The 19,427-nt window shown below is 44.8% G+C and overlaps 1 protein-coding gene across 1 annotated transcript in view; it reads left to right on the plus strand.

Annotated features, from left to right (window-relative positions):
* The window catches only part of POP4 (POP4 homolog, ribonuclease P/MRP subunit), a 298,865-nt gene that overhangs the window by 70,970 nt on the left and 208,468 nt on the right, over positions 1 to 19,427 (plus strand). Inside the window, exon 3 of the mRNA XM_069607073.1 lies at positions 4,398 to 4,621. Within this exon, the coding sequence (XP_069463174.1) occupies positions 4,398 to 4,621 (224 nt within the window). The remainder of the gene's footprint in view (positions 1 to 4,397; positions 4,622 to 19,427) is intronic.

Below are 19,427 nucleotides of genomic sequence, written 5' to 3' on the forward strand. Positions count from 1 at the left end.
ATGAAAACTTGGTTAAAATGGTATAAAATTACAATGGAGCAGAATGACGCAGAGAGAATGTTGCTTGCTCTGAGACAGAGAAACTTGAGGGATTTTTGGTCTATTATAAATGAATCCAAAAAACCACAGAATGCGAGCCAAGGCAATATGGCCACTGAAGGGCAATGGACTGAACATTACAAAGACCTTTTTCAGAAACAAATGAATGATGACCATCCAGAGATAAAGAATGAAATCCTGTGGGATATATCTATAGAGCCTCACGTGCTCCTGGACCAGACGGGTTGACTAACGAGATGCTAAAAGAACATCCTCAAGAATGGACTGAATTTTGTGAAAAACTCTTTAAGATGATCATAAAAGAAGGGAGAATACCGAGCAGCTGGAAAACTGCTATAATAGTGCCTATTTTTAAATACTAGACTCAAGCCCAAGAACTATCGCCCGAAAGCGTTACTGAATGTAGTGGGAAAAATCTTCTCTACCCAGCTATTGAGGCAATTTACGACCTTGCTCATACAGCACGATGTGCGGGATGTTCGCCAACAGGCTTTATTAAGTGGGTGGGCTGCAGCTTAAATTTGTTAATTCTGAACTTACTGAAAATGAAATATATCAGGAAGAAGATCCCGATTTATATTGCTTTCATAGATCTGGCCCATACCTTTTGATGGCATGGACCAAGAGCTGCTATGGGACAAAATGAGATTAAAAGGGTGTCCGTCAAGTTTGCTGAATGCAATAAGAGCACTTTAATCAGACACGTCTGTACAAATTAGTTTGGACAAAAATGGATACGTAACCTTGCCCATGAAAATCTCTTGTGGAGTGAAACAAGGCTGCCCCCTCGGAGCTACACTTTTCAATTTCTTTATTTCAGACATTGGGCCAGCATTGGAAGAGGTCCATTCCCTTCCGCCAAAATTTTAACGGAAACGTGATCAACTGGATGGTATATGCGGATGATATTATTCTGCTGGATCTCACGCCCATTGGCCTACAGAGAAAGATAATAGCGCTGAAACAATATATGGACAAAAATGGCCTGGAAATGAATGGCCAAAAAACAGAAATCTTAATCCTGAAAAAACTACAAGTACAAAAGAACTCAAAGACACAAAATTTCAGCTAGAGTCTGGGACAAGAAAAATTGGAAGTAGTGACCGAGACACAATACTTGGGAATCACAATGAATTCAAGCATAAATGATGAACCAATGACCAGGAGATTGGTGTCGAAATGTTAACAGTTAACGGCTCAGGCGGTTAGGATCCATATGAAATATGGAACATACTCTTTAAGACCTGTAACTCAATTCTATAGAAACAAAGTTGTTCCGGCCTTGACGTATGGAGCCGAAACAGTACTTGAATGCTCCTTCAGGTTTTGGCAGAAATGTGAACACATAATATGGAGAATGATCCTCCAACTACCTAGAGGTTTCCCGACAACATGCATGAGATTTGAGATGAATCTAACCTCAATGAATGCAATAATAACATGGAACACACTGATCCTCTCTATAGATTGGAGATGAAGAATGTTGTGCTCAATTCAGGAGTTTAACAAACTCTATGAAGCCTGAGAAAGCTGATCTCCTGGAGAAATGGAAACTAAGTTGCAAGGAGATCCTCACAAGGTTGAATACGGACAAAGAAAATTCGGAATCCGAATGCAGTCAAAAAGAAACTGTTCGGAAAGGACTGGATCGAGACTCAACAGCTAAGAAACCAGCATGGCCATATAAGGAACTCTCCAGCTGAAGCAAAAAAGCTAAATGTTCTACTGAAATACATGATGAGGTTCCCGGGTAAAAGATGGAGACATCTTTATCAAGTTCAGACTAAATGCATCTAGAACAAAAGACAACGAATATAGAACATTAGAAGGTCAAGAGACTGAGAAACTCTGCAGATTTTGTGATGAAATTGGCGAGTCTCTAAAACATATTCTGTCCCAAACTGAGAGATGAACGAAAAAAGATTTATGGGGGAGGAAATTGAGAAATACTCTACAAGATCAGCTGAAGAGTGGTGGGCGAAAATGCATGAAGGAGATGATGATAAACTGATATTTGCCCTGGTTTTCTTCTTAGAACATCTAAACGAGAGACTTAAGGCAAAATAATAGATGAAAAGACTGAGAAGATCTTGTTCATGCGAAGTTCCTCTCTGAAAACTATTTAATTTGAAAAACAAGGCAGTTGCTCTAGTTATGTGATATCGTTTCTAGTTGATTACTTTTGATGTGAGAAACGTCTTTGTTTATTTTTTGACTGTCTTCTTGGCTTGTTTACAAGTAGGTTTCTTTTTTTAAAGTTTGTAATAAAATAAAAAGAAAAAGAAATTGTATGCAGTCCCCACTCAAGACTGGACATTTTGGGAAAGATCTGTTAAAAAAAAAAAAAAGTTTCGAACTATTCTGCATTCATTTTCCCCATAGACAAAAAAGGACCACCTTTGCCCGTGTGCACAGCCAAAATCGCTGGACGAATTGACCTGGGTACGAAACAACATTGGCACGAAGCATGGACTCAGGAACCTTTGTGGGGCGTCTGCAGTTGTTTGCGTCCAATACTTTTAAAAGTATTTGACGTTGGATGGGTTGCCCCTTCCCCCCCCCAAAATTATAGTTATCGCCCATGGTGCATTGCAGCAGAGTGTCTTTTCAGGAATGAAAAAGCGGGCATCTTTTTTATTTTATTTAGTTTAAATATTTTTTTCTCTTGGACACAAGCTGTATACCCGTGACTACCTGATCACGAAAAGGCATAAAAATGCCATTGGGAGGTGGAAAAACAGTGAAATGCTATCAGGATAGTGGTTTGGGGAGGGAACGGGGGGACAACCATGTCAGGCGTTGGAGATGGGCTAGGGACAAAGTTAGCAATGATTTTCCAAAGCCGCGGTTATACAGAAGGATATCCGTGGCTAAAAAGAAACTGCAGGTGGGAATGAAAGTGCATCACACAGAAATAATGTGTGTTGAGGAGAAATGGGGAGATGACTAGAGAGATGAGGGGGAATGGGGGGAGCAGGCACAGAAGAGTGCAGGGACTTAGTGAGTGCCTGGCAGGGAAGCATTTATTTTCTTCTGTTTTTCCCAATAAGTGCGGGTATCTAACAACTACAAATAACCGCAGACATCTGTAGTATGTTGTGAACATACACGTGGTTGTGGGGAAAACGTGTAAAAAAAAAAAAAGCTACAAAGTGTTTAAGGAGTTTAAGGGGTGAAACATCTCTAGTGTGGGTGTGCAAAGGCCGGTAGTGTAAAATATACAGTAGGAATGGCCTAAGGACATGGCTAGTGGCTTCATAGTGTTGTCAAATATACAGTGGGTATTGAGAACAGTGGCTACGATAGATGTGTATCAGGCCCATATATATTTTACCTGCGCTAGAGATCACTCCTTTAGAGTTTTAACTTTACTTAATAGGAATGGAAAGGATTTTGCACAGCCTCGCCCATCCAGACACCTGCTTGGGACATTGTTTGCATGTTTTAGAGTAAGGTTGTGTTTACAATTCACATTCACATAGGAGACCTTAAGTATTTTGTAATAGTACTTTTCTCAAGAGTTAGTGTATATTCCTTTAATTGTTAGTTGAGACATTCACATGTTTTATACAGCCATGTTCTGTGCTTTACATCTATCGTGTTATTTTTATTTTGTATTTTCTTCAGCCTAGGTAATTTGGTATTAACCTGCAATTTAGGGCTCTGATTTTTTTTTTTCCATCTTCTTGTAGGAAACAGGAATTATATACATGCCAAAGCTGTTAGACATGCTTTAAATGACTTCTTAAATGCCAATACATCAGAACTTTAAAACTTCTCTTCATAGCGCTTAAAATGGGATTGAGGTTCTCCATGACCGATTTATTTACTTCGATCCGAATGTGTTAATTGGGTTTTGCTCTTCAAAACGCTTCCTTCCTGCAGTTCTTTAATGCTTGGTGGTTTAATGCTTGGTGGTATTTCTTAGAACATGTAAATCTAAAGACAATCTGACATCAAAACTAAAGTTGCTTTATCGTGCCTGTAATTTGTCGCTCTACGTACATATGTCCATTAAAATAATGAAAATGCTTCTTCAATACTTTTATTGTATAGGTGCAAGTAGCCCATGTGGAGCGTGGCATTTTAGGATATAACTGGGGCTTGACTGGGATACTGAAAGTCACAGCTTGCTTTGAAAATGTTTTCAATATTGCCATTATAGTGGGAAATGTTTATGTAAAGTTTTTGAAAGAAAACACGAATATTTTTCTGAAAGAAGTGTTCCTTGTAATCATTAATATTTGACATTTATCTTTTCCTTTTTTTTTAACATTTTTTTAAAAATTATTGTACGTAAGATGAATTACACATTGGCCTTGCCTCCTCTTTTGCAGCCAAAAGGAACAAAGGAGGCTGAAGCATTTGTCAATGCTTTCCTCAAGCGTAGCATGCCGTCTTTAGGACCGGAAGTAATCCAAACACGTTTGAACCGCAAAGCTGTGATTATGGAGTACAGCCGCAAAAAAAAGAAAAGGAAGAAGAAACAAGTGGCTAAAGGTTTATCAGCCAAGCAGAGGCGAGACCTGAGACTATTTGAGATTAAACCAGAGCAGCAGAGGTACGTAATGTATCCTTAGCTACAGTTTCTTTCAGCTTTTCTGATTGTGTGTTTTTTTTCAACATTTGGATCAGCAGAGCGAGTTTATGGGACAAGCGTATGAACTCTTGTTTGCGTTTGACTTGCATTGGAACTGTAGTTAGCAATGTTCAAAATAAATTTTAATATGCGTGTGATCCGTTTGTCTCCTAGCTAAGTGCAGAGAAGTGAGGTTTTGTAAACTAGTGGACCAGAGAACCAAAATATCCATACATTTTTCTTAATGACTGCAATCTCACACTACAGGTGCTGGGAAGAGAAGCAATTGGGAGGAGATGAAAAGTAGAATCTCCTCTTCCAGCACGAAGAGGATTCCCCCCTGATAGATTCTGAAAGGTGGGAACCTCCTGCGATTTATTGGTGCCGGTTCAGTTACATCAGACACTGCTCATAGTTGGGCTTCTAGTCGGAGGGCTGGCTGAGGCATTGGTGGTGTCCTCAAGGAGCAGTGGAAGAGGCCAGGCCATGGGGGTCGGAGGGGCAGACGCCCAACCCCAAGTCAGGGGTGGTTGGGCTTCTGTGAAATCTCCCACAGAGGCAGTGCCTATGGTGTAGCAGGGGGGCATGCAGGTTGTCTCATGAAGAGGAAACCGTCATTATCCTTATGTGGCAGAAGAAGGCAGTTTCTGCATTCTAAAGGAAAACGGTGGGATTGTTCCTGTCGGAGTGGGGTTGTTGCAGTGCGCTAAGTGGTCTTCACCCAATTTATGCGGCCACCATTTGACAAGTGACAGTTATGAGCATGACAGTCGTAGGACTCGACAGTACTGGCGCGAAAGGTGAAGGGATTTTGTCTTCAGGAAGTCAGCAACTCGTCAGGACCTCTTGTCAGTACTGCAGCCTTGTTTCCCAACCACACGCACCATGACCCCCCCACCATCCCCCTCTCCACTTTTTAGCGTCTGCCATGTACCGGGTCACAAGTCAGTCATTCGAGCTTGTGTGCTAACTATGGGTAGATGTTATAGCATAGGCTTCCACAATCAAATGACTTCAATTTTATAAATGCCAAAGGCAGCATGTCTCATAAGTTTAAAAATACAATTAAACAAAATAAAAGCTATTTACACCGACCTGTTGAACATCATAAAAAATCTAGTTGAATGGATTCACTTTGTTACATAACCTTAGAATATAAAATGCTGTTCAATACTCGACCGCAGAACATCGTAGAAAAAGAAATCTCATTAGAACTTGCATCACATTTTATCAAAAACGTCTCCCTTGGGTACTACTCAGTCACAAAAGGAATGAATTGCCAGTTGCAACTGTGGGCCACTTTTTCATTGGTGCCCAAGACAATGTTATGCCCCAGTCCGACCCTGTCCTTCAAATGCCTAAACTATTAACAGAATTGTCTGGCGGGAGATCAAATAATGTCCCTGCTGGTAAGGTTTAGATTTTGTAATGATTGTCAAAGGAACTAAGTCTTTGACCTGCTATATAAGCGCACAGCCAGGAATTCTTGTTGGATTTTAAACTTCTGGTTGGATGGTGTACCTTGGTGACAGTTATTTACAAGTTTACAATTGGGTTCCTATCAGCACAGAATTTACAGTACACCTGCAGATGTTTTCTTAAACTACCCTGCAAGGCTTCTCCAGCTGGTGGAGACAATAGTCCCTGTGGCACTAAAAGTTCTTTGACTGAACACTTGTAAATTGGGTGCAGCGAGGTGATTCAATAGCAACGTTCAAGTGCAGCTGGCCATACTGGCCCACTTACTTTATCAATACCGTCCTGGGTTATAATCCCTTTCCACAGTTGGTGGCTAAAAATGGACATCCAGCATCTCTCAGGTTTATGTTCGACTGTATGCTCTGGTTGATGTCTTGTTTGTATTCAAGGTGTCTTCAGTTTATTTGTATAACGCAACACACCAAACCCAAGGGTATCTGGGCACTTTACTGGTTACATCGTTGTTTAGAACAGGTTCCAAAGTATAACAGATATATATTTACATAACATTATAATCGATTTACATTACATTGTCAGTATACAATTTTCATTTCCAAATACGTACACGAGGGCAGATATTAACAAGGGTATCGGACTAATGCAAGTTGTATAACTAGAGAGAAGAGCCAACTTTTGGTCTTTTTTCTAAAGTTGTAGAAGGATGGGTCAGATCTTAAGGCTACAGGCAGGGAGTTCCACAACTGAGCTGCCATAACAGGAAAGCTACTCCCCTCCCATCCCCCTGCTTTTTTGAGTTTTTGTCTAGGGACCTTCAGGCAATGTGAGTGCATGGTTCTGGTAGGACGATCTGATGTATTTTTTGAGAATTTGTCCACTAAATATTTGGTAGTGCATTAGATAGACATTTGTGGGTAAAGGTTAGTGATTTGAATTTAATTCCATACTTGACTGAAAGCCATTTAGTGTTACGTCTGGCATCCAAGATGTGCTGCGTTCTAGGAATGCTTAGGGCAGTTCTTATCGCGTTGTTTGCAATGTTTGCAATTTATTAACATTATGTTTTCAAGAGGATTAGTGCTGTTGGCAAGGTAGTTCAACTTTCTGTAGAGAGGAAAGATTTGCAAGCGTTGATTAATTTACATGTGTAAGCTGTAGCCGAGGCTGTAGCATCAATGCTGAGTCGAGGTAGAAGTCCAAAGTTTTTACCTCCTTTGGAAACTTTGATATTGATACCGTCAATGTTAAATTATTTAAACTGGTTGCTTAATTCATTTAATTTTATTGGCCAGCCGATGAGAAGGAACTGCCTTTTCGTCATTAAGACAAAGGCCATCCATGCTTATACAGTGAGGTAAATTTTATTCAACAGAATAGAGTCGATGTCATAATCACCAGAGATCGGAATGAGATATTGTAGGTGACACCCAGATTGGGTATCGGGCAATAATGTCACCTTGAAAAGTCTTCAGGTTGGCGACTTTAAAAAAAAAAATAAAAAAAAAAAATAAAAATGCTTTTCTGATGCACCCTCCAGCCTATCAAACACTTTTCCCCAAATATTCTAGGACTGGAGCTAATATTATATAATTATACCCCTCCTAAAATATTTGGGGAAAGAATTTTGGTAGCTAGGAAAAAGTCGCCAGAACCTGACGACTTTGTCACAGCGACATTATTACATGGAACCCCAGATGGTCAAGGTCATCAAACGGAGGCTTTGTGAAAATATTATACATCGTAGGAGAAACGCACAAGCCCTGGGGTACGCCACACAGGTGATGGGAGTAGGCTCTGCTGATGCAGACAGTGAGAAGACTCTCCTAGAACGGTTGTCCAAAAAGGATTGGATCCAGGATGTAGCTTCAGGAGAAAAAAGTGCAGCTGTAGGCAGATGCTCACATAGCACCTTGTGATCCACTAAATCAAAAGCGGCAGACCAGTCCAAAAGGAGGAGGGGGCAAGTTTTCCTTTGTCCTTTATTTCGTCTATTTGATTTTTCAGATCAATGACAGCAGATTCTGTGCCATGTTTAGCTCTAAAACCTGACTGGTGGAGTCCCAGAAGGTTATTATCCTCAAGGTAAGTCTGTATCTGTAGGTAAGCAGCCTTGTCTAAGATTGAGAAATGGGACTGTTGTAATTGGTCTATAATTAGATGGAATGTTGGGGGGGTCTAGATTAGGTTTTTTCAGGAGAGGGGAGGACCCATGCGTCCTTTAGATCAGTGGGGACTGTACAAGAGTTAAATGAAGAGTTGATTAACCTGTTAACTGCCAAGGGCCCCCCGCCCCCAGTGCCAAGGCCTTTTTTGGTGATTTCGGTATGTCGCCATTCAATCCCTTGTAACTCTTTTGTTACATGAAATATCTTTGGCGAAATTCTGCCCTTTTTCTCCCCACATGTAGGTGGTCATAATGACATCAAGGAATCCTAGTTTGCTGTATGGGGGGTGAGAGAAAATAACCAAAAAGAGAGAACAGTTTGATTTTTTTCAGAAAATGCCATTAAAATGATGTACGAAGAAGCTTGTGGTTTTTTCCTTGTAAGTGCTAGGAACAAATGGTTTGGTGTGCTGAATTCACTACTTTTCCAGGCTTTCAAGAACAGTTTAAGTGGAAACCAAAAAAAACATATTTTGATATAGTTACCAGCCATTTTGTGAGAGGTAGGCGGTTTTGGCCATTTTTTCCAATTGGACATGGGTGGACGGAATGGAAGGGGTAGGAAAGCTGAATAAAGGCATACATTTCTGAAAAGTAGACAAAATTCCAAGTTTAGGAAGGGGTGATTTGTGCAGGTCAGGCGACAACTATGTAGGGAAAAGTTCCATTTGTTTGGGGAAAAATTAGGAAAATTACAGAAAAATAGGTATGTGGTGGACATGGTTGGCCCGTTAAGGCAATGGCTTGTGTGAATTTTGAGAAAAGCATTGCTCTGCTACATTACCCCTGACTCTTCCAGTTAGGTAATCACACATTTTTCGTAATGTGTCACAAAACAATACCACAAGCCAAAAACGGATTCATCGTACACAGGATGTTTATGTTTACGGCCTAAACAGACGTACTTAGCATGTGTAAATGAGGAAGGGCATGCAAACATTTTCTGAAAGAGCACAGGCATACCTTTTGAAGGGTAGGTGACTTGTACCGGTTACAAAAGTGTATAGTGCCAAAAGCAGAGACTAAATGTAGATCACATTTGGGAAATGAAAAGGTCGAGTGACAAAGTGCAGCAGCAAATGTGTCAAAACGTTATGAAAACCAAACAACAAATGTCCTACCATCCCGTGTTCCCACAGGTGTCACGATGAAAACGGTACCTCACATGTGTGGGTGCACCTACCTGTGCGCAAAGGGAAAAGGCTAAACCACTGGTAACCCCAAATCTTTCGGCAGAGCTGATTTTTGAGGATTTTTGCTCTTGTGGACAACCTACAGATTTGGGCCTGGGGTGTCAAAGCCACCAAGGGAAACGGGGAACCCCATTCATTTCCGAAAAGAAGACGCCCATGGGAATCCACAGATCTGACTTGCGCGAATCGCCCAAGAATTCAAGGCCAGGGACATTACCCCTGACTTTCCTGGAGCTCTGGCTGGCCTGCGTTACAGCTTGTCCCTTCGGGAAAGGACCGGGAATGTCCCGGGCCTTCCGGGAACTAACGCTGGACTTGGGGATGTTCAACCCACATGGGAGTTAGCCGCCCAAGGCCAGGGATATGACCCCCTGCCACCCTGGAGCTCTGGCTGGGTTGCGGTACATCTCCCTGTGGGAAAGGACGGGGACCCTGCCAAGGCTCCCTGGACCCGCTGCTGGGCTTGAGGACGGTCAAACCACATGGGAGACAGCCGCCCAGGGACATCACCCCCGACCATCCTGGAGCGCTGGCTGGGCTGCGTTACAGAATTTCACTCTGGGGAGGGAAGGAGACCCTGCCGGGGCTGCCTGAAGCTGCAGCTGTGCTTGGGGATGATACAGCCACATGGTAAATGGATATCCAAGGCCGGGGACATCCCATCAAACCGTCCTGAAATTCTGGCTGGCCTGTGTTACAGCTTTTCCCCACCAGGGAGCCCTGGCAGTGTGGCCAATCCGCGCCCAGCAATGCTTCAAAAAGTGTTGTTGGAAAGGGGAGTGTCTCCCCTTTCCAACGACACTTCACTCGATCTAAACGGCAAAATAGTGCCGCAGATCGAGGAAGGTGGAAAGTCACCTTCTTTTTTCACTGCAGCAGCTGAAAATGACTGCTGCAGTGAAAATGACTTTGTTTCAGGTCAGCACGCATTACGTGTGCTGATGTGAAGCTGAAAGAAATCCAACCCCCGGGTCGTGAGGAGGAAACGTCTCTTCACATAGCCCGGCCGTTGGAATTTCACTTGTGTGATCCCTGCTGTGCAGGGATCGCACAAAGTGACGAGCCATCTCGTCCTTGGCAACACTAACGTAATATCAAGGATGAGATTGCTCGTCCTTGGAACTTAAGGGTTAAGGAAGTGATGAAGGGGGCTAGGTCCCTAGCTGCCTCTTTGATTACTGTTGCTGGGCATGTGTCTCCCTGGCATCTGGAAGGTTTGAGGGAGGCTATTATGACATCCACTTCGTGAATAGATACCGGGGCAAATTTGAATCAGTTGCAAGGTTTTGTGGGAACCGTCCACGACACTTGCGCCAGATGTTCATTAGTTAGGTTTTGTTTTTTAATATCAATTTTCTCTTGTAGAAGAGATTTTTTTTTGGACAAAGCAGTTTGAATATTAGTACACCATGTCTTATCCTTTGTCAGATCCTCACTCCTCTTGACAGGCGCAGAGGCAGCACAAACTCCTCCCTCCCCATTGGGTCTTGGCACCTGGGAAAGGAAAACCACAGGCCACCGCAACCCTCTGGGGAAAGAGGGTTAGGGTTCGTTGAATGGATGGGTAGAGGGAGTTCAGGATCACCGGAAAGAGGTTTAGGGAATCGCAATGGATGGGAAAGGGGGTTTTGGGGAAACATGCTCCTCGGCTCCAAAGCTCCTCTTGCTGATGGTTGTTGGCATCGACTTTGCTCTCACACACACTTTCTCACTACCATCACTCTCACAGAAATTCTCCTTGGCGGCCTTTGTATTGGAGCCTCTAACCAACTTACACCTAGATCAGTATTCTCTAGTGCTGACTGATTTTCACACTGCCTCCTCACACATGAACTTCGCCCTCATTACTTCATGAAGGCAAACCCTACCAACCTCACATCATATCGTGGTAACTCCCCACCAATATGCAATTTACATGTTCCCCACCTCACCCTGTGCAATAGTAACAACAAACAATAACATGCACACGAGGTGCTAAAGCACTTAGCTCAGTGTTCTGTGGAGTTCTAGGTCCTTCGGCCTTTTCGTGTTGACGGGCGTGATATGTCTCACCAATCCGATCAAACAATAAGCTGAAAATAGCAAAACAAAGTCAGTGCACGTGCGTGCGAAATTGCCGTTCCAAAGGAACGTTCCCTAAAGGGTTAAAGATCTGTTAAAGGTGCGGTTGCTTCACCGCCAAGCTAACTCCAACTCTGGGTTAGTATCATGCTTTGCATGCAAAAATGTTTAACTCGTCTTTTCGTGCTTCCGAAAATGTCAACAGAAATATTCCTCAGCGCGTAACGCGTTTCCCTCCCACGGGATAAATCAGCTGTCTAGGAAAAAGACGTGTACTTAGCTTTTTCATGTACGCGGGGCCGGGGGTTGAGCTGGCGGGCGGTGCCCTGCGTAGGCGTGCCTGCAGGAGCTCGAGGGCAACACGTCCTCTCTTGCCGATGGTCAGGATTGCGAGCGCTGCTCCCTGGGCGCGGCTCGCACATGCGCAGTAGCGCGCGTGTGATCCTTTTCCTCCCAGCAGGCTCGTGATGCGCTCGGCCTGCTGGGCAATGTAGTCTCTGGGCGGTTCTCCTTCCTTGGGCCTTTGTCCTGCAAAACGGAAGGAGAACACGCCTGGACAAGGTGATGGGACTCCCCAGGGCCCTCTTACCTCCTCCCAAAACCCCCAAGACACTGCCAATTGTCCCAGCCCTGACAGTACTCCCCCTCCCTCCAGCAGGTCCTGGTTTAGTGGGGTGTAACACATGGAATTGGCGGAGGAGCCGAGGAGCATGAATATTACATGCGGGCTCCCATGAGCGGTCTTCTGGGCCATACCCCTTCCAGTCCACCAAATACCAGAGTGATCCCTGTCTACGGCGTGAGTCTAGGATGTTATGGACTTCATATTCAGGGATGCCATCTCTCAAGACCGGTGGGGGTTTCTTGGATGTTATGGAAACTGGGGCTGGTTTGAGTAATGAGATGTGAAACACCGGGTGTATCTTCATGGATGGGGCTAAGATTAACTTTGCTGCCACAGGACCAACCAGAGCTTTAATCGGAAATGGGCCAATGAAACGAGGGCTAAATTTGCGGGAGCCCTGTAGCTGAAGATTGCGTGTCGAAAGCCACACTTGATCCCCCACCTGGTATGGAGGACTTGGTCTCCTTTTCTTGTCAGCATGGTGTTTGTAAGTTGCTTTAGCGAGATTTAGACTGCATTGCGCAGCTTGCCAGATGCTTTCCAAATGTTTCTGTCTCTCCCTGACTGCCGGAACTTCGGGCACTGGTTCATGTGCCACAGGCTGAAATCGTGGGTGATAGCCATAAACACAATAAAATGGGGTGACCTTAGTTGATGCATGTACGGCGGCGTTGTAAGCCAGTTCGGCCAGCCAAATTACTTCTGCCCATTCGTGTTCTTTTCCTTGAGTCAGACCACGCAAATATTGTTCCAATGTCTGATTAAGTCTCTTGGTTTGACCATAAGTTGCAGGATGGTAACTGGTGGACAACCGAATCTCAATCCCTGCTGTTTTGCAAAAAGCCTGCCAGAATCGCGAGGTAAATTGAGGTCCTCGATCTGAAACTATCCCATACGGTATACCATGAAGCCGTACCACGTTCTGTAAAAACAAGTTTGGTAGCATGCTGGCTGTTGGTGTGCCTTTGCATGGTATAAAATGAGCCATTTTAGTTAAGTAGTCCACAACAACCAGTATAGCTGAAAACCCCTGACTTGGTGGTAATTCGACAATTAAGTCCAACGATACCGTGTGCCATGGTGCCGGAGGAGTTGGAAGGGGTTGCAACAGACCTGCAGGTTTTCTGTGCTCAGTTTTGTTCCTTAAGCAGGTTTCACATCTTGATATATATTGCTTCACATCTTTTTGTACACTAGGCCACCAAAAATGACGCATGATTAGCTCCTTGGTTTTCAGTGTTCCAGGATGACCCACGAAAGGGGAGTCGTGGCACCACCTGATGGCTTGTTGTCGAAGCGGTATAGTAGGTAAGTATAGCGCTGATTTGTAAAATGGCAACCCCTCCTTGATAGTTTGCTCTTGACTCCTGCTAGCCCATTGCACCAGATCTTGCGCTGACATGGCTTTTCGGATTTTTTCAAATATGGCGTCTACCACCACACTTCCGATTATTCGTGCCGGGTCCACAATTGGTTTGGGTTCTTCTATGGTCTTTGATAGAGCCGAATTTGCCTCCGGATACCTAGAGAGTATATCTGCCTTTCGATTTTCCACTCCAGGTCGATATGTGAAGACAAAGTCGTATTCTGAGAACTGCATGGCTCACCTGAGTTGTCTCGGACTAAGCGCCCTAGCGTATTTCAAGAATTGTAAATTACGATGGTCGGCATAGATGGTAATAGGATGATGGGCTCCCATGAGGTGATGACGCCACTCATCGAAGGCCACCTTAATAGCCAACAATTCCTTGTCTGCAATAACATAATTTTGTTCATCCGGTAACAATGTTCGCGAGTAGTAAGCGACTGGGTGTAATTGCCCATTGTTGTCGCGCTGCGACAGAATAGCACCCACCGCATAACTAGATGCATCGGTTTCTATGACGTAAGGCTTAGAAGGGTCCGGATGCTGCAACACTGGTGCTGTCACGAACGCTTCCTTCAAAGTGCGAAAACTTACTTCAGCCTTTTCGTTCCACTGAAAAGGAACTCCTTTTCGCAGTAGTTGTGTAATGGGTTGGACCTTCTTGGCAAAACCGTCAATAAACCGGCGGTAGAAATTGGCAAATCCCAACACCGTTTGAATGTCCTTCACTGAACTCGGAGAGGGCCAGTTGGCAATGGCCTGCACTTTCTTTTGATCCATTGTGATGCCTTGAGGTGACAAGATAAATCCTAGGAATTCAACTGTGGTTTGATGAAATTGGCACTTCTCAAGCTTGGCATACAACTTATGTTCCCGTAACCTCTGTAGAACAGCCTTCACATGGCCCTGATGTTCTGCAGCATTGCGAGAATAGATTAAGATGTCATCGATGTATACGATGGCAAAGACATCTAGGTAACCACGTAACACCTCATCTAAAAAGTGCTGGAATGCTGCTGGGGCATTACATAGCCCGAAGGGCACGACCTGATATTCGTACAGACCAAACTTGGTCCGAAAGGCCGTTTTCCATTCGTCTCATTCTCTGACGCGTACCAGATGATACGCGCCTCGCAGATCTAACTTCGTGTATACGGTGGATCCTCGTACTTGGTCCAACCACACAGGGATTAAGGGCAACGGGTAACGGTTTTTGATGGTAATGCGATTTATCGCTCTATAATCGATGCACGTCCTCAGGTCTCCCGTTTTTTTTGGTATGAAAAACAAAGGGGAGGATACCGGGGACGTAGAATGTCGTATGAAGCCGTTTGCCAAATTGGTTTCGATGTATTCCTTCAGGTGTTCATTCTCGGCTTCTGTGAGTGCGTATATTCTGCTACAAGGTAGCACAGCGCCCGCTTCTAGGTCTATGCGACAGTCAAATGGCCTGTGTTGTGGTAATGTCTCGGCGGCCACCTTACTGAAGACATCCCGATACTCCTCATACTCTTCAGGTAAAACCACATCTGTACTGCCACCTACGTAGTGGGGACAACACTTCCCCACACTACAATTAGCCTGGCAATGCTTTGACGAGAACTGCAGCGTTCCTGCGGCCCAATCCACGGCTGGGTTGTGGAGTCTTAGCCAAGTTAGGCCCAAAATGAATCCAAATTGCGGTGCAGAAATCGCATCAAACTCAATACTTTCTTGATGTCCCTTCCCACACTTTAATTGCATGGGCTGCGTATGCTGAGTGATCGGGCCTGAAACCAACGGCGATCCATCCACTGATTTCACTTGTTCTGGCTGTACTTTAGTCACCAATTAAAGTCCTAGTCTTTTAGCTACTTGATCGTCTACGAAATTACCAGTGGCCCCTGAGTCGACCATAAGTGACACTGGTATGCGCCTTCCTTGTACTTCCAGATGACCAGCCAGCATAATGTGAGCTGACGGAGGGTGATGAACATTTGCTAGCATCTTTGGGGTATCTTCAGATTCGCTCGCCCTCACCCCCCCTCACGGACGAGCTGGGGCGTTTCCCAACTGGGTTCCTTTGGTGGATGGTTTATTGGTGCATTCTCGGACGAAGTGGCCCGACTTTCCTCAATAAAGACATAACTTTTCTCTCCTTCTTCTCTCTTTCTCGCCTTTAGTTAAGGGGCCTCGTATGGTTCCAATCTGCATCGGTTCCTCGGTTCCCTTCTCGGATGACTTGGAGTTTTTCTGTTGGTCCAGCCGAACCATAGGCTTATTGTCCCATTTACGACGGTCTTGGCGACATTCACTTTGTCTCTGATCTAATCGTAATGCCAGATCAATCATGGTGGAACAGTCTTCTGGTTGGGGGTCTACTTGCGCAACTAAATCTTTCAGGTCCTCCCTTAGACCCTGATGGAATAGGGCCATTCTCTTTTCCTGGGGCCAATCAGTTTCCACAGCCAATCGATTGAAAGCTGTGACATACGAAACCAGGTCTCTGCTTCCTTGCCTCAGTGTCAGCAATTCTCGATCTTTAATCAATGTTGCAGCCCTACGGTTACATATTTTACCGAATTCATCCAAGAAAGTATCCCAGTTGTACAATAAGGCATCGTCCTTGCGAACCAGTGGTGTAGCCCAAGAAGCTGCATCCCCCGTGAGATAGGATATTACGAATGCTGTGCGGGCTTGTGCGGTTCTAAAAACTCCTGGCTTGGTCAAAAAGTGCAACTGACACAGCATGATAAACTGGTTAAAATTCTGTGGGTCCCCATGGTATCTTTCGGGTGCAGCAAGGGGCAGGGATGGTTCCGTGGCTACCTGCACTTGTACTGGGGCTGGCGGGGGTTGTCTGGGCAAGGGCGTTGCTTTGGCCTGAGTCTGGATAGTCAGGGTATGGACTTGACCTGCTAAGTTCTGATAATCCTGCCTGGTTGCTGCCAATTCAGCCTTGAGGTCCTGGAGAAGGGCTACTACGTCTGCCATGATTGTGCTGCCTAGGCGCCGAAAGAATACGTGGGCTCGCAATTCTGTCAGATCCTCACTCCTCTTGACAGGCGCAGAGGCAGCACAAACTCCTCCCTCCCCATTGGGTCTTGGCACCTGGGAAAGGAAAACCACAGGCCACCGCAACCCTCTGGGGAAAGAGGGTTAGGGTTCGTTGAATGGATGGGTAGAGGGAGTTCAGGATCACCGGAAAGAGGTTTAGGGAATCACAATGGATGGGAAAGGGGGTTTTAGGGAAACGTGCTCCTCGGCTCCAAAGCTCCTCTTGCTGATGGTTGTTGGCATTGACTTTGCTCTCACACTTTCTCACTACCATCACTCTCTCAGAAATTCTCCTTGGAGGCCTTTGTATTGGAGCCTCTAACCAACTTACACCTAGATCAGTATTCTCTAGAGCTGACTGGTTTTCACGCTGCCTCCTCACACATGAACTTCGCCCTCATTACTTCATGAAGGCAAACCCTACCAACCTCACATCACATCGTGGTAACTCCCCACCAATATGCAATTTGCATGTTCCCCACCTCACCCTGTGCAATAGTAACAACAAACAATAACATGCACACGAGGTGCTAAAGCACTTAGCTCAGTGTTCTGTGGAGTTCTAGGTCCTTCGGCCTTTTCGTGTTGACGGGCGTGATATGTCTCACCAATCCGATCAAACAATAAGCTGAAAATAGCAAAACAAAGTCAGTGCACGTGCGTGCGAAATTGCCGTTCCAAAGGAACGTTCCCTAAAGGGTTAAAGATCTGTTAAAGGTGCGGTTGCTTCACCGCCAAGCTAACTCCAACTCTGGGTTAGTATCATGCTTTGCATGCAAAAATGTTTAACTCGTCTTTTCGTGCTTCCGAAAATGTCAACAGAAATATTCCTCAGCGCGTAACGCGTTTCCCTCCCACGGGATAAATCAGCTGTCTAGGAAAAAGACGTGTACTTAGCTTTTTCATGTACGCGGGGCTGGGGGTTGAGCTGGCGGGCGGTGCCCCGCGTAGGCGTGCCTGCAGGAGCTCGAGGGCAACACGTCCTCTCTTGCCGATGGTCAGGATTGCGAGCGCTGCTCCCTGGGCGCGGCTCGCACATGCGCAGTAGCGCGTGTGTGATCCTTTTCCTCCCAGCAGGCTCGTGATGCGCTCGGCCTGCTGGGCAATGTAGTCTCTGGGCGGTTCTCCTTCCTTGGGCCTTTGTCCTGCAAAACGGAAGGAGAACACGCCTGGACAAGGTGATGGGACTCCCCAGGGCCCTCTTACCTCCTCCCAAAACCCCCAAGACACTGCCAATTGTCCCAGCCCTGACATCCTTGATGCAAGTATCAATTGAGGGAATAGGGGACTCCAGTTCTCTCAGGATGACAGTTAACTGGTACTAGAGCTAACTTTGTTAATTCTATCATTGTACGTATCTCGCTTAGTTTGGAGGATCTCCGATTTTATATCTTGAGGTGTTTTTGGACAGATTATCCTTGTTCAACTCTGTAGGGTTGTTTCTCCAAAGGGATTCTGCAATCCTTTTTTCGTTGTGAATGATTTTAAGATTCGGGGTGAAACAAGAGTTAAGGTGAGCTTGAGGTTTACCTTTGCACATTTTTAAATTTGCTATTTTCTCGATGGATTGATTTAGCGTAGAGTTGTATCATTCTACTAGCGCTGCCGGGTCTGAGCTCAATGATGTAGTATTACTGATAGGCTGGAGTAAGGGGAGTACGTTTTCCACTGATGTGCTTATTTCTGTTGAGTAAGGGGGGCGCCTGGAGGTTTGTCGGGAGTTGTGGGCTGTCTTGAAGAGTAAAGTTTATCAGATTATAATCCGTCCAAGCACATGGTTCGGTAGACGTTATTGTGGTCTCACAGTTGAGATAAGCAACCCAGTATAAGGTTTTTTCCCTTGGTATGTGTTGGTGTGTTGATTCTGAGAAAAGCCTAATTCAGTGATATTGGCAAGTGCAGAGGCATTCCTGTCATTTGGGTCGTTGAGGCCAAGATTAAAGTCTGAGTACTATACTTTTGAGAGATAGGTTTCGTATTTGATGTAAGTAGGGAAGTGATAGCTTCCTCGAACGTTGAGATAGGGCCAGGTGGTCTGTATATAAGGTGCATAGTTGTGGTTCGAGATTCAGTAAGTGGCAGTTTGACTGTCAGAAGTTCTCCCAAGAGGAACGCTGGATGTGTCAAGACCCTTAGTTTCAGTTTGGTTTTGGCAATGAAGGCAATGTCGTCTCCTCCTAGATGTTTCTCTATCTAGCCTTAGAATGGCATAGTTCTCAAGTATAGCAAGGGAGAGAGTTGGACCTGCTGCTGCATGTAGCCAAGTCTCTGTTATGCCTATAAAATCTAGTTGATGAGAAATGATAAGGTCGGCAATGTCTACTGCATAGGCTACCATAGATCTGGTATTGATAAGTGCCCCTTTTATAAGTGGTGATTTATTTTAAGGTAGTTTAGAAGGAAGAAGAGGGGTTATCTGATCGGTGAAATCCTGGTTTGATTTATGTTTGGGACTTTTTTACGGAATGATTTGAGTAGTTGGCCTGACGCTCAGATTGGATGATGGTATATATCTCTTAATTAGTTTGGGTCTATGGTTGCTACAGTTAGTAGAGCACGGTCAGTTGGGTGTTGGCTTAGAGGCCTTTTGTTGAATCACTAGGTCTGGAGTTAGTGGCCAGGTAGGTTTCAGGATAGTACTCTCGATAGATGTGAGAGTAATAAGGTTAGGGTTAAGTGGAGGTAAGAATTTGGTTGGGTTTATGAGTTAGCAGCACTGGTTTGACAGTGGCTAAATTTAGCGAGGGGCAAGGCATTTTGATGGTTTTATACTTTTTGATTGCGGCAGTGGTACAGGCAAAGTAGGAGAGCACAAGATGGTGGTGTTCGCTATGACCCCAGAGGTATATGTCAGGAGGCTTGTGCTGGAGTTCACCATGTTTTGGACTGAAAAAGGTATGATAATA

This window comes from Ambystoma mexicanum, chromosome 1p, assembly GCF_040938575.1.
Source record: "Ambystoma mexicanum isolate Mex_15411 chromosome 1p, UKY_AmexF1_1, whole genome shotgun sequence".
In the NCBI taxonomy this organism is placed as follows: Eukaryota; Metazoa; Chordata; class Amphibia; order Caudata; family Ambystomatidae; genus Ambystoma; species Ambystoma mexicanum.